General features: G+C 44.2%; 1 protein-coding gene across 1 annotated transcript; it reads left to right on the top strand.

Annotated features, from left to right (window-relative positions):
* The first annotated feature begins 6,586 nt into the window (after positions 1 to 6,586).
* Positions 6,587 to 8,824, top strand: LOC136479280 (receptor-like protein kinase HERK 1). Its single transcript, XM_066477201.1, has 2 exons — positions 6,587 to 6,897; positions 7,477 to 8,824. Exons 1-2 carry the CDS (start codon positions 6,587 to 6,589, stop codon positions 8,822 to 8,824), a joined length of 1,659 nt encoding a protein of 552 aa, XP_066333298.1.
* Positions 8,825 to 13,693: the final 4,869 nt, after the last annotated feature.

Raw genomic sequence — 13,693 nt, 5'->3', positions numbered from 1 at the left:
TACACATAATTTGTCACTATCAGTGTAGGCAACTGACATCTTTCGGTCTTTCCCCAGCAAAGGAACGAAACTTTTCTTTCACTTACATTTAGTTAGTATGTAAAATATATTTTTCTAGTAGTCTATTTCAATACATAAATATCAATATTATTTTCTATTAAATAGAAAGTTTGACTGGTCTTAAATTTAGAATTATATTCTTTTAAGATAAAAGGAGTAGTACATTTCAAACGTTCTCTTCTTACATGGCCAAAAAGTATATATAAACCTGAAAACACCTACTCCGTTCCTTTTTAAGTGTCACTATGGTATTTATGCTAGTCAAATTTTTTTAAATTAGACTAAGTTTTTGAAAAAAATATTAGCAACATTTATATCTTCAAATAAGTTTATTATAAAAAATAAATTCAATAATATATCTAATGATATTAATTATATACTATAAATATTAATATTTTTTTATATATTTAGTTAAAGTTAAGTATGTTTGACTTATCGAGAAGTAAAAAATGACTGTTAAAAAGGGAGGTAGGGAGTATCTTATTAGACCAACAGCTCAAGGCAACACACTGGACATTAGCCTCACACACGGCCGCACCATGCCGTGAATCCAATCCTAGCAGCTCTATTACTCTCTTCGTCCCAAATTATAATTTATTTTAACTTTTTTTAAAGAGTCAAACATCTCAACTTTGATCAATTTATATAATAAAATAATAATATATAATATGATATGAATAAGTTTCATTAGATTTTTGGTTAATTATATCTTCATAGTATACTTATTTGATGTCATAAATCTTTATAATTTTTTCTATAATTTTGATCAAACTTAAGATGTTTTGACTCTCTAAAAAAATTAGAATGATTTGTAATTTGGGAGGGAGAGGATTAGAAGATAAAGCATGAAGGCACTTTGGGGATCGAACCGTATGTGTTCTTTTTTCCAATGGGAACCCGAAGGTGATGCGCCCCTGACACAGTCCTGGATAGATCAAAGAAAAAGGCACATTAATTATTTTTGTGTAGTGAGCTCAGACAGTGTACCCCTCTCAGTCTCCTTGAAACCTCAATGAGAGCAAGTATAATAGCAGGCGGTAAGCCGATTAAATGCTGATGTGGAGGAGAGGAGAGAGAGGAGAAGCGGGCTGTAAGCTTACAGCCGATTTGGGCACAAAAACTAAAAAAGTCTATGAGAAAGACAAGTGGGCCATGTATTAACTGTAAAGAGCTAACTACTATATAAATGGGCTAAGAGAAGACTACAAAAAAAATCTTACCGTCAACAAACCGGCTGTATTATTAGCCTTGCTGAAGCCAAACATGCGTTGGGCCTTTTTTTAGGAGAGCTTCATCATTGTTGTCACCTCAGCACTCGTAGTACAAGATAATATAAAACACCATACTAGCTTTCCCCGGCCGCATTTTTTTATATTTTTGCCTACTTCGTCTGGCCTATCATTAGAACGTTTGTTGAGATGTCCTGACTATCATTCTTTGAATTATTATTCATACCACGTGCAGTTTAAATTTATAATTTTTGAAAAAAATTTAAGTAAACGAAATAAAGTAACTAAATATATAAAAAAGCCACAAAAAATCACCAAATTCTAACGAGGAGTTCCTGGTATTTTAAAAGGGCTGCACGAAAAATTTGGAGGCAAAAAAAAAAAACTTTGCCGAGCGCCAGGGCATGGCACTCGGCAAAGGGGGGTCTTTGCCGAATGCCAAGAATAAGACGCTCGGCAAAGAGGTTTTTTGAATTTTTTTTAGAAATTTCCTCTTTGCCGCAAAGGTATTTGAAAAAAAAACTATGCCGATGGCCGGATCGGGGCACTCGGCAAAGTTGCCTCCTTTGTCGAGTGCCTCCCTGATCCGGCGCTCGGCAAAGGGGCGGGTGGGGCACTTAGGCGAATTCGGCCAGGCAGTCCAAGCCACACAGACAGACAGCCCCCACGCGCGCCGCTCCGGGCCAACGCCGCCCTGCGTCGCCGGTCCTGACCATCCCCGCGCCGCCGCGCGCCGCCCTCCTCTCCTCGTGCACCGCGCCCGCCAGCCACCGGTCCGCCGTCGACGCCGCGCGCCGTAGCCCCTCCCCGCGCCACGTGCCGGCACCTGCCCCCGCCCCCGCCAGCCCCCGCCCTGCGCCCGCGTGTGGCCGAGCGTGGCCAGCTCGCCCACGCCGGCCCGCCAACGCCGACGGGTGGAGGAGGGGAGGAGGAGGAGGAGGAGGGGGAGGAGGCGAGGAGGAGGAGGAGGAGGAGGATTAGGAGTCGGCCCTGCCCCCGGCCGCGCCCCGTGGACCGCCCGTGCCCGACCCCATTCCTGACTCCGGCGACCCCGACCCCGACGTCGCCCGCCCCTACCCCCGGCGCCCGTCAGGTATGCCCTCTCTCTTTGCTGTTGTCATGGTAGTGATAGTTGTAGTAGTATTAGTTGTAGTAGTAGTAGTGCTAGTGGTAGTAGTAGTATTAGAAGTAGTGGTAGTAGTAGTAGAACTAGTGGTAGTAGTAGTAGATCTAGTGGTAGTAGTAGTAGAAGTAGTGGTAGTAGTAGTAGAACTAGTGGTAGTAGTAGTAGCAATAGTGGTAGTAGTAGTAGTAGAACTAGTGGTAGTAGTAGTAGCAATAGTGGAAGTAGTAGTAGAAGTAGTGGTACTACTTGGATATATTCTTCTGCATGGATTGATATCCAAACTACATGGCTTCTCTTGAGACATATGTGCTTGTCGGCCATCGTGTCGTTGTTTTTTGCAGGTTTTGGAAACCTCACCGTGCAGGGGAGGTTCTGCCGAATTTTTTTTAAATGACAGTATTTTGTTCCATTTTTGTAGAGAAGAGCTCGTCGGAGCCAAGTCGGAGTTCCCATTGCCGTGCCGGTCTGCCTGCACCGCGTCGTCTCGCCGCTGCACCGACCCGCCACGGCCCCGCTAGCCTGACTCCGCCGCCACCCTAGGTATAACTCCCTCTCTCTCCCAGATACGAGCACGGAGCACGAGCGAGAGCCTGGCCATTTGCACACGGGGTTATTCCTATTTTACTCGTCATATATTGATCTTTACACACCTTAATTAGCTTTGCATTACTGAAACATTAGAGTGAAATATTGCAGGTCCGACTGGAACAAGAAATGAGGCAACGTCAGGAGCTGGAGGCCGGGCAACAGAGGATGACGGCTCAGCTGGAGGCCGAGCGGGCCAAGCGGCAGGCCCAGGCGCAGAGGTTGACGGACATTATGGAGTTCCTACAAGGGCTTGAGCAACGTGTGGACTTCTCTCTACCAGCTGGCTGTTGGTTCCACCTCCGCCTCCGCGTCCTACAGCTGCAGCTACTCCTGTGAGTATAAAAGTTTTTTACTTTCGCTTGTGCTTTGCTTGTATGGCCTCTACCTTCCTAGATTAGTTATCCAAATAATCTTGTCTCACATGCAATCTTTTCTCCTTTGTGCAGTCTTCATCTGACGAAGGTTCGAATAATCCACCTCATGCACCTCCGAATGACGGAGCTGGGCCTTCACCACAGTCGCCGTGGCCGAGATGAGTGCACGTTGTATTTTTTCATTTATTGTTCACTTGGTGATGGACTTGTAATATACTTATGATGCACTTGTGGACTTTGATGGACTTGTGATGGACTTATGGATTTATTTGGATGGACTTGAGCACTTATTATTATATATGTGATATATATTGTGATGGATGTGATATGTGCGGATGGATGTGTGGATGGATGAGATATATATGTGATGGATGAGATATATATGTGATATATATTTGTATGAATTTATTTGTCATGATGGAATGTAAAAAAATTAAACATTGTCGTTATGGGTCACTTTGCCGAGTGTTGCACTCGGCAAAGGACCCCGTTGCCGAGTGCCATGGTCACAGCACTCGGCAAAGCTGGGAAAATGAGCGCTCGAAAAAGCATTTTTTCAGCTTTGCCGAGTGCCATGACCATGGTACTCGGCAAAGAATTTTTTTTAAAAAAAATCAAACTTTGCCGAGTGCCGGCTAGAGGGCACTCGGCAAAGAATTTTTTTTAAAAAAAAATCAAACTTTGCCGAGCGCCGGCCAGGGGACACTCGGCAAAGAATTTTTAGAAAAAAAATATCTTTGCCAAGGGCCGGATAGAGGGCACTCGGCAAAGAATTTTTAAAAAATAAAAATAAAAAATCTTTGCCGAGTGCCTGCAGGGTTGGCACTCGGCAAAGCGACCGTCAGCGGGGCCAGTGCCGTGACGGTCGCTTTTCTTTGCCGAGTGCCCGATAAAAAACACTCGGCAAAGAGGGCTTTGCTGATCAATTTTTTGCCGTGTGTTCTTTGTCGAGTGCAAGACTCGGCAAAGGCTTTGCCAAGTGCAATTTGGCCTTTGCCGAGTGCCTTAGGCACTCGGCAAAGAACCTGAATCCAGTAGTGTTAATTGGTACATGTGCCTTTCAAATGTGAGTATTTGCATGTCTAAATAATTATTTACACTTGTAACACTACTGGTTGTCCATTGGCTTGTTATTATCAACCACTTTTTTACATTGTTTGCCATATATTATACATGTTTTACATTGTGAAGCAAATGAACCTAAACAAACTACACTACATAAACCAAACCAGATCTCAAAACTAAGACTTAGACAAACTATTCAAAGTAGGCCTTCTTTTTCTACTTGGCCAGACATGCAAATACTACTCACATTTGAAAGGCAAAGTAAGTAGAGAAGCAAATGAACCTAAAAACACTACACTATATAAACAAACCAGATCTCAAAACTAAGACTTAGACAAACTATTCGAAGTAAGCCTTCTTTTTCTACTTGGCCAGGCATGCAAATACTCACATTTGAAAGGCACAGTAAGCAGTGAAGCAAATGAACCTAAACACACTACACTATATAAACCAAACCAGATCTCAAAACTAAGACTTAGACAAACTATTCAAAGTAAGCCTTCTTTAACTACTTGGCCATCTAGGACCCTCTGATTTTTACATACCCCCCCCCCCCCCCAAGTTCCCTCCAAGACTCCATTACATGCAAGCAAGAATTTTACTCCTGGTACATAGGACTCAACACTCAAATCCTAAATAGCAAACATCTCTCTTAAGTCCTAGTCAAAGTAGGATTTGAGTCACCATACAACAATACATATGACCCAAAACATATTGTAGCCTGATCAGATGACCATAAACACTGGTTGCTGCAAAGTGCTCAAAAACCCCCTTCACATTGTTTGTAACTAGCAATCTAGCATTCAGAACAAGAAAAACAGACAGAAAGATCAAAGATGAAAGCAAGGGATACAAACCTTTTTCACGGCATGCCTCTCTAGGTTAGGAGACTACATCAGAAATCTCTCCAAACAACCTTTGAGTTTGCTACTTCACCCACATCATGTTAGCTGAGCATACAATTGACATCCAAGCTTCTCTAGTTGTCAAATACTAGGAATTGATCTAATTCCTTATCTAACTTTGCCCCAAAATTACAAACAATAGGTAAATTGAGCAATTAAAAACCATTGTAGTTCGACTAGTCATGCAATCAGTCAGGGATTCTTGTGTATTGTTCTTTTTTATCATTAAGTACTTTCTATGCAACTATATCAACCCTTTGGGTTGATCCACTTTATGTATTACAATGCATGAGGCATACATGAAAGATTACAGCCCATGTGTCATCACAATGAGATCACAATACTGATAGCTATTCTATATTGTCAGATAGGCTACAATAATGGCTGGATGCACTATCACGACTGATCTGGCCATGAATACAACAATCAATGACTTCCATGTTTAACAGCCCAAAATCTCCGGTCCAAATTGCCATTTGAACTTTCTTCCATCACTAAATCAAGAACCCCTGCATAGTCGATCTAGTTGGGTCCATTATATGTCACTTTTATTCAATACACTACTGGAATGCCCAGGTTTGCCGTGTGTCCACGGCACACGGCGAAGCCTAAAAAACACTCGGCAAAGCCTTTGCTGAGTGTTACACTCAGCAAACGGCACTCGACGTACACAGAGTCGGCAAACGTTTCTTTGCCGAGTGTTTTTTTATCGGACACTCGGCAAAGACTTTGCCGAGTGCTAAAACCGACACTCAGTAAAGACTTTTCGAAAAATATAAAAAAAACACCGCTGCCCGCCCGCGGCTCCCCCCCCCCCCCCCGCCCGCCGCCGCTGCCACCACCACCAGGCCGCCGCCGCTGCCACCACCACCAGGCCGCCGCCACCACGCCCGCTGCAGCTACCACCTGTGCAAAAAAAGAGGGAGATGGAGGGAGATGGGGGGGGGGGGGGGTTGGGACAGGGCCATGGTCGGCCGGCGGCGGCACTCGACCTTGCAGCCAGCACTTGGAAGTCCAAGCCGAGCTCGCGTGGGGGTGGGTCTCTACAGACGGCAGCGACGCGGAGGGGTTAGGGACGCAGGGCGGGGCCGGGTCGCGCACTGGCGGCGCGAGCAAGGCGACGAACGGCGTTGCTCTGCAACCTGCAGATGGCGGCGGCATGGGTGCACCTGGTGGAGGCGCTGGCAGAGCTAGAGCGGGCACAAGCACACACCGCCGAGCTGCAGCGGCGCCTCAAGCATGCCTACGGCAAGCGCCGCCGCCTCGTCTAGGAAGCCCACGGCCGGATCCTCGAGATCCACGTGCGCCTCCACAAGAAACAGGATCCTCGAGAGGGAGGGGAGGGGGCGGTGCCGGGAGAGGGAGGGGAGGGGCGGCGCGGGGAGAGGGATGAGAGGGGGCGGCGCCGGGAGAGGGAGGGGAGGGGGCAGCGCCGACGGGAGACATAGGGAGGGTAGGGGGCGGCGGCGCCAAGAGAGGGAGGGAGGGGAGGGGGCGGCGGCGTCGAGAGAGGGAGGGGAGGCCCGTGGGAGGGAGGTGGCGGCGGCCGGGTGAGTTTATAAGGTTGCGAGTTTGCCGAGTGTCGGATTGGGACACTCGACAAAGCCACATCTTTGTCGAGTGCCAGATCGGGGTCACTCGGCAAACCCATTTTTTTATTTTCCTTCTTTTTCTTCTTTTCCATAACGTGTTTCAAGGTCAGAAGAAAAAAAATAAAATTATTTGCCGAGTGCCAAATAATTACACTCGGCAAACATATTTCTTTGCCGAGTGCCAGACATTACACTCGGCAAACATATTTCTTTGCCGAGTGCCTAGTTTTGTCGAGTGTTTTCTTTCTAGTTTGCCGAGTGTCGAACTTTGTCGAGTGTTTTTTTTTTGCCTCGTTTGCTGAGTGCAATTATTTTGCCAAGTGTTTTTTTTTGTAGCACTCGCCAAAGAACTTGTTTGCCGAGTGCCCAATGAATTGGGCTCGGCTTATCTACTGATTCCGGTAGCGGTAGTGATACATCCTTGCGGGCCTACTTATTAGCCTAGTAGGTAGGCCGCCTTCTCTTTCTTTTACTAATTCCACCTCAGCATCGTCATCATTACTTTAACTCAGGTTAACATCACGTACTTTAACTCAGGTTATATACCATCATGGTTCGCTTGTTTGAGAAAATCAAGGGAGCTGCTAGGAGAAAGGGAAAGGCTCCGGAAAATAATCAGCCTTGTTCATTTCCATTCCATGTGCTCCAACAAGCAGCAAACAATTTTGACAAGGAACTGGTCATTGGAGTTGGAGGTTTTGGAGACGTTTACATGGGAGTGTTAAAGTGTGGTACCAAGGTTGCCGTGAAACGGAAGAAGATGGCATCTTGGCAAGGTCAGAAGGAGTTCCGTGCGGAGATTGAACTGTTAGCAAGGCTGAAAGACCCCAATTTGGTTGATCTGATTGGGTACTGTGATGAAGAGAATGAAATGATCTTGGTTTACGAATACATGAAAAATGGGACTCTAAAGAGCCATCTCTATGGCTCTGATAAACCCTCCCTCAATTGGCCGGAGCGGCTGGAGGCTTGTGTGGGAGCAGCGAGGGGACTGCACTATCTTCATACTAGTTCTGAGAAGGGCATTATCCACCGTGACGTCAAGTCTGAAAACATCTTGCTTGGTGAGAACCTCTGTGCCAAGATTGCTGACTTTGGGCTATCCAAGGATGGTCCTGAGTTGAACGAAACTCATGTCATCACTCAAGTGAAGGGCACCCCTGGGTATCTTGACCCTGAATACTATGATACGCTGCAGCTGACCCAGAAGTCTGATGTCTACTCTTTCGGTGTTGTCTTGCTCGAGGTCCTATGTGGCAGACCAGCGATTGACCTCAAACTTCCCAAGGACAAGGTGAACTTGGCACGGTGGGTAACGGGAATGCTGAAGAATGACCAGCTGGAGCAAATCGTTGATCAGAAAATTTTAGGCACAATCAGCCCACATTCTCTGATGATATTTTGCAACATTGTGTTGAAGTGCCTGGCAGAAAATAGAGTGGAGCGGCCATCGATGGAAGAGGTACTCAGGGACCTGGAGCAGGAGCTGGAGTACGTTCATGGCAGCATCAGTAGTGCAGGTTTATCTGCTGAAAGCTCAGATGATGAGTCTTATCATGATGCCTCTTCTCGGCTAGTCAGGCCCGGCGAAGGTAAAGTTTTGACACGATCTCTAGCTATTAAGGCTTACAAGAGACCTTCAAACATGCCTCATGATTCCTCTGCCCCGTCGACGAGCCGGCCAGTGGCCCGGGCGTATCAAGTCCCGGGTGGCAACAACATGAACGGCTTTCTCGAGCTCCATAGCATCCAAGAGAGCATCAGTGAAGCTGGAAACTCGCATGAGTCTGATCGTGACTTCACTTCTCAGCCAATCAGGCAAAGGGGAGGCAAAACTTTGAGACGATCTCTAGGTAAAGCTTATGAGAGAGATGATGATCTGTAATTACCTTGTCTTTGTTTTTGGTCTCGATGGTTGCACTGAACTACAGCAATTGTCATTTGTGAACTCCATTTTGAGTTGGCTGCTGGCTAAATGCCGGATCTGTGAACCTTAAACACTGCAGTTGTGCATGTGTTGCTTTCTTGGGCTCTTGCTGTCTCTATCTATGACTATATGCTAGTAGCCTAGTACCATTTTCACGTATATCTTGGCAGGTGATGACGAAATGCTTTGAAATATTTGGATGTGATTATCTTTCATGCCTATTGTATGGATTGTCAGAATTATACAAAGATATACATCTCTCCTGCGTATTCGAGAAAAAAATGAATTACACGTTGATACCAGTTTTTGACCTAGACAAATTGATACAGTTATTATATATCACGAATGTTACGTTCATATGAAAATCCAATAAAAGCGAATTTTTGTACCCTTGGAATCAAAGTCACGAGTAAACATTATCTTCATTCCAACGTCTTGATGAGGAAGGAAATCATGTATCTGCAGCCTGCAGACTGCCAAGCTAGAAATTCTGAGATCAACTGAGCAGCGATGGCCAAGTATGAGGCTGAGCGCTGACCGCTAGCTGAGAAGGGCAGAAGCCAGGTAGACCTTCTTGTGATTCTTATATATATTGCTGTCTGGTGCGATCCCAATCCCATGCAGAAGATCATCCATGGCACGGATGGTTAATACTGCACTTAGTAGTCATCAGAGTTGGGCCCGGGGCTAGAGAGCAGCAAGCATGCAGCTCATGCCAGCCTCCCATCGACTCGGCGAGAGACCGTGACTCCATTCCCTGCGTGCAGGACTACTGCTGGTGCAGCTTTAGGGGGTGTTTGGCTAAACTTTAGTAGCTACTAAACGATTTAGTCACTTTTAGTAACTTCAGAGTTACTAAAGAGGACTAAAGCCCTTTTAGTAGCTTTTAGTCATAGCGTTTGATTAAAAAGTTACTAAAATAACTAAAAACTACTAAATTTAGTAGCTACTAGGCGAACCAAACAGCACTTGAAGCTAGGAACTGCTGGACTTTTGTGACTGAAATCCTCAACTCCCGCTGTGGCCTTCACTAAGGACTCCACTCCACTACTCCAGTGGGCGGCGGCGTTCGCAAGGCCTGCCCACCAGTCTGCTGAACGGCCCATGGTTCCATCGTAGCATCAAGCATCAATAAATTCTTAAGGCTCAGCAGGCTGTGGCATGGGGGCCTGCTGCTGCTTTTATTTGGGCCTTTGCTGCTAGAACGGCAAGCTATTGCCCGCAAAAAAAAAAAAAGAACCGCCGTGTCCATGCATCGCCTCCTTCAAGTCGTATTCTTTGCCAAACGTACTTCGGTTAGAGCTACACATCATCGATTTCAATGTCAACTCAAATCAAATGTTTTTATATTTGATAATTTTTACACAAAAACACACAAAAGCATCAGCGGCTACAGGAGTAGCATGGAACGAACAGCCGGCGCGGATGGCCTGCAGGATGAGGGAAGGCGAGCCCGCCAAGCGCCAAGCGCCAATGATGTAACCTTAACATTCTACTTCTGTTTAACGAAACAAGTGTCACAAGGACATGCTCGCGAAAAAAAAAAAATATAATGGCCATTCAGGCTTGTGGGGTGATTCCTCGTTCATGGAATGGGATCGGAGTCAAATTGGACATGGCCACCACTCATGCATCATCACTGTATACATATATACTTATGCCCCTTCCATTATTTCATCTAGATAGCTAGTGCTTTGTCGTCTTTTCGTCCCTTGAACACTAAGAGAGTACTAATGATGATATTAAAAAAGACTATGAACTAACATATGCTATGAAACAAAGCCTATGAGTTAACAAGTGCCAACTAAGTTGCGTACGTACCTAACGGCCATAACATTATCACGTCATGATTAAAAAAAAGGAGTAGCGCTATGCACAAGCTTCCTTCACTCTTCAGCAAAATCAAAAGCAAAAGGCAAAAAGAAAAAAGAAAAAACACGTACGTGCAGGATCGGATGGCCTGGTCCCGATACTTTTTTTCTCCCGTAAATTAATTATGTCTCTTCAAATTGCTAACGTATGCAGTGAGTATGGGTCCATCGGCTAGTTATATACGGAGTACTCCATATCGGAATGCACTATATCGTATATTATTATGATCTTTAAGAGATCAAGTCAAATTTTTTTTAGAAAACAAAAATCAGCCAGAGGATTAAATTTATTCGGTTTCAACAATTAGAGGGTGTTTGTTTCTATCAAACTTCTCTAGCTTTATCAACTTTGTTTGAAGTCAAACTTCTGTAACTTTATCAAAAATTTAGAAATAAAATATATTAATGCCTACAAATTCAAATAAATGCATTGTGAAGACAAATCACATAAAATGATTCAATAAAAATAGTCTGGTATTGAAGAAACTGATGTGTTATTTTATAAACTTAGTTAAAGTTAAAGAACAATTGACTTAAAGACAAATTGACGTAACCTCTATGATTTTTAGAATGGAGTGTGCAGGGAATATCTTCTTTTTGTCGATTGAACATCCGTTCCGTTGACCACACAGACGTGAGGCCCTGGCTATAAGAGCCGAGAAGGACACGTCATGAATACTCATTTTCAATTCTCCGACCGTATCGATCGTCAAGTCCCATACGTACGTCATACGTTAGTAATCGGTGTACCCAGCCTCTCACCTAGGAGTACGACATACGTACGTATATGGACGTTGCAAAGCATGCCAGCGGACCTTCTGCCTGTTCGCCTCAACTAGCTTATCTAGCTTCAGTCGACCGTTGAAACCATCAGCGGAACAACTAGTCTTGTCATCGGTTGTCACGTCACTCTGGTACTACGATGGTCGTCGACGGTCAATTACTACGTGTACATGGTCGTTGCATCACCCGTGTATAGAGTACGTATTAGTACATCCCTTTAAATTATAAGTTATTTTAGTTTTTAATAGATATTGTACATATATTTGGACATAACATATACACACATTTAAAATGAAATAAATGGTCAGTATATATATATGTACAAGGAATTCTATTACATCACACTCTACCTTTGAAAACATATAGGAAGGTAAGTGAACTTAACTTAATTAGTAGTTAGGTAGAAGGTGATGTGTTCATCGGGGAAAGAGTGGGAAAGAAGCAGGGAAAGTAGACGACGGGTGATGGCATGGCTAGCGAGGGGCCGCCACCAGCCGAGGACACTGAGGGGATATTTGGTTTGTAGGCCGAGGACAGTGAGGGAATGTTTGGTTTGCAGCCTCCTTTGAAAGTCGAGATCAGACAAGAAGCCACTAGTGCAGGACTATGTTGCAGTCCTGGTTGGGAAATCCTCTCTAGTCCCGGTTTTCCAACCGGGACTACCAATCCAGGACTAAAGGCCCGTCCTTTAGTCCCGGGCCTGATAACCAGAATTGAATGGGGGCCATTTAGTCCCGGTTACTTATACCAACCGGGACTAAAGGGCCCTCCAGTTTCGGTTGGTATAACCAATCGGAACTAAATCTTACTTCTTTTCTTTTCTTTTCTCTTGCAATTTCTTTGATTAAATTTGTTTTCGTTTTAAATAGTTTTCATACACGTATTGTATGCTATACTATTGTACGTCATCTGATCCATAAATAAGAACGAAACTAATCAAGTAAGAGCTTATATATTACAATAATTTAAAACAAGTCATTACAAACTAGATGTCCAACTTAAAATATTCCATACTAGATGTCCAAGTACACCCAAAGTTTATGCAAACATAAGCGCAGCTAGATCAATGTCTTCGACTTTCTCGCATTATCAACTCGGTGAACTATAGATCGCCGATGTGGTACCCACATCGGCCATTGACGAAATCCAAGGCATTAAATAGTGCACTCTCCCTTGCTTCAAAAGTACGAGCACAGGGTCTACTAACGACGGTTAGCGGTGGTTGAGAAGTCGGTAGGTCAGATGATCCCTCGTAGTCGCAAGCAGCTTCTCCCGAAATCATTTCCTAGTGCGTGTTGGTCATTCATCGGCATATTTCCAATCATAACCCAATGCATACATTGTTTGGTTAAGAATGGCTTCAAAGCTACAACCTGCGTAGGTTAAGTCATAGTCCTCAACCTGAGAAAAATTGGATATGAGAACCGAGCTTTCCAATAACAACAAATCTGGATACAACCTACGAGTTCGACTTCGACTTATCCAGTTGTTTTGAGCCATCCTTGCACAAAAGCCCGCGACATCATGATAAGAGCCCACATCCATAGCTTGTATTGCCATGGAGGAATAGGTAGGCAGGTTGTATCCAATATTCACAAGCTTATTTACACATGCTAGGACAACATATTTTTGTGCAATAGCCTTATCAGGTGCCATTATTCTCACCTCTAAGATTTGTATAATACCTGTACCCCTCCTAGCAGCGATGGAAAAGCTAACTCGATATTGCATCAATCGACCATTATCTACCTCAAAGCTCTCAACATCCACTCACTCAACCCCGAAATTCGAGAGTGTCTCTTCAAGCCAAATGACTGGGCCAATTACCTAAGGTACAATATTTAAGAAACACATATATATACATATCAGAAAATTATATTGTGTACAAGCGTATCTAAAACCTATTGATTTATTGAAAACATATATCATTGCTTACTATGCTAGGATGATTGAACGGTACATTTGGCAACCTTGGTTCGAATCCACGAGTAATACAATAGCCTCAACCTGGGACAATCGGTTCAGGGAGACGTCCAGCCATCTCTTCTCACTAAAGTTAATATATAAAAATTCAAATCACTTGAGTCAATTCATACACCAAAATTCATATATTCATACATATAGAATACTAAAATTTATATATGTATCACTAAAGTCAATATTTTTCATATAT

This window comes from Miscanthus floridulus, chromosome 9 (genome assembly GCF_019320115.1).
Source record: "Miscanthus floridulus cultivar M001 chromosome 9, ASM1932011v1, whole genome shotgun sequence".
Taxonomy (NCBI): Eukaryota; Viridiplantae; Streptophyta; class Magnoliopsida; order Poales; family Poaceae; genus Miscanthus; species Miscanthus floridulus.
Note: the sequence above shows the minus strand (reverse complement) of the source record. Positions and strands in the feature narration are given on the sequence as shown.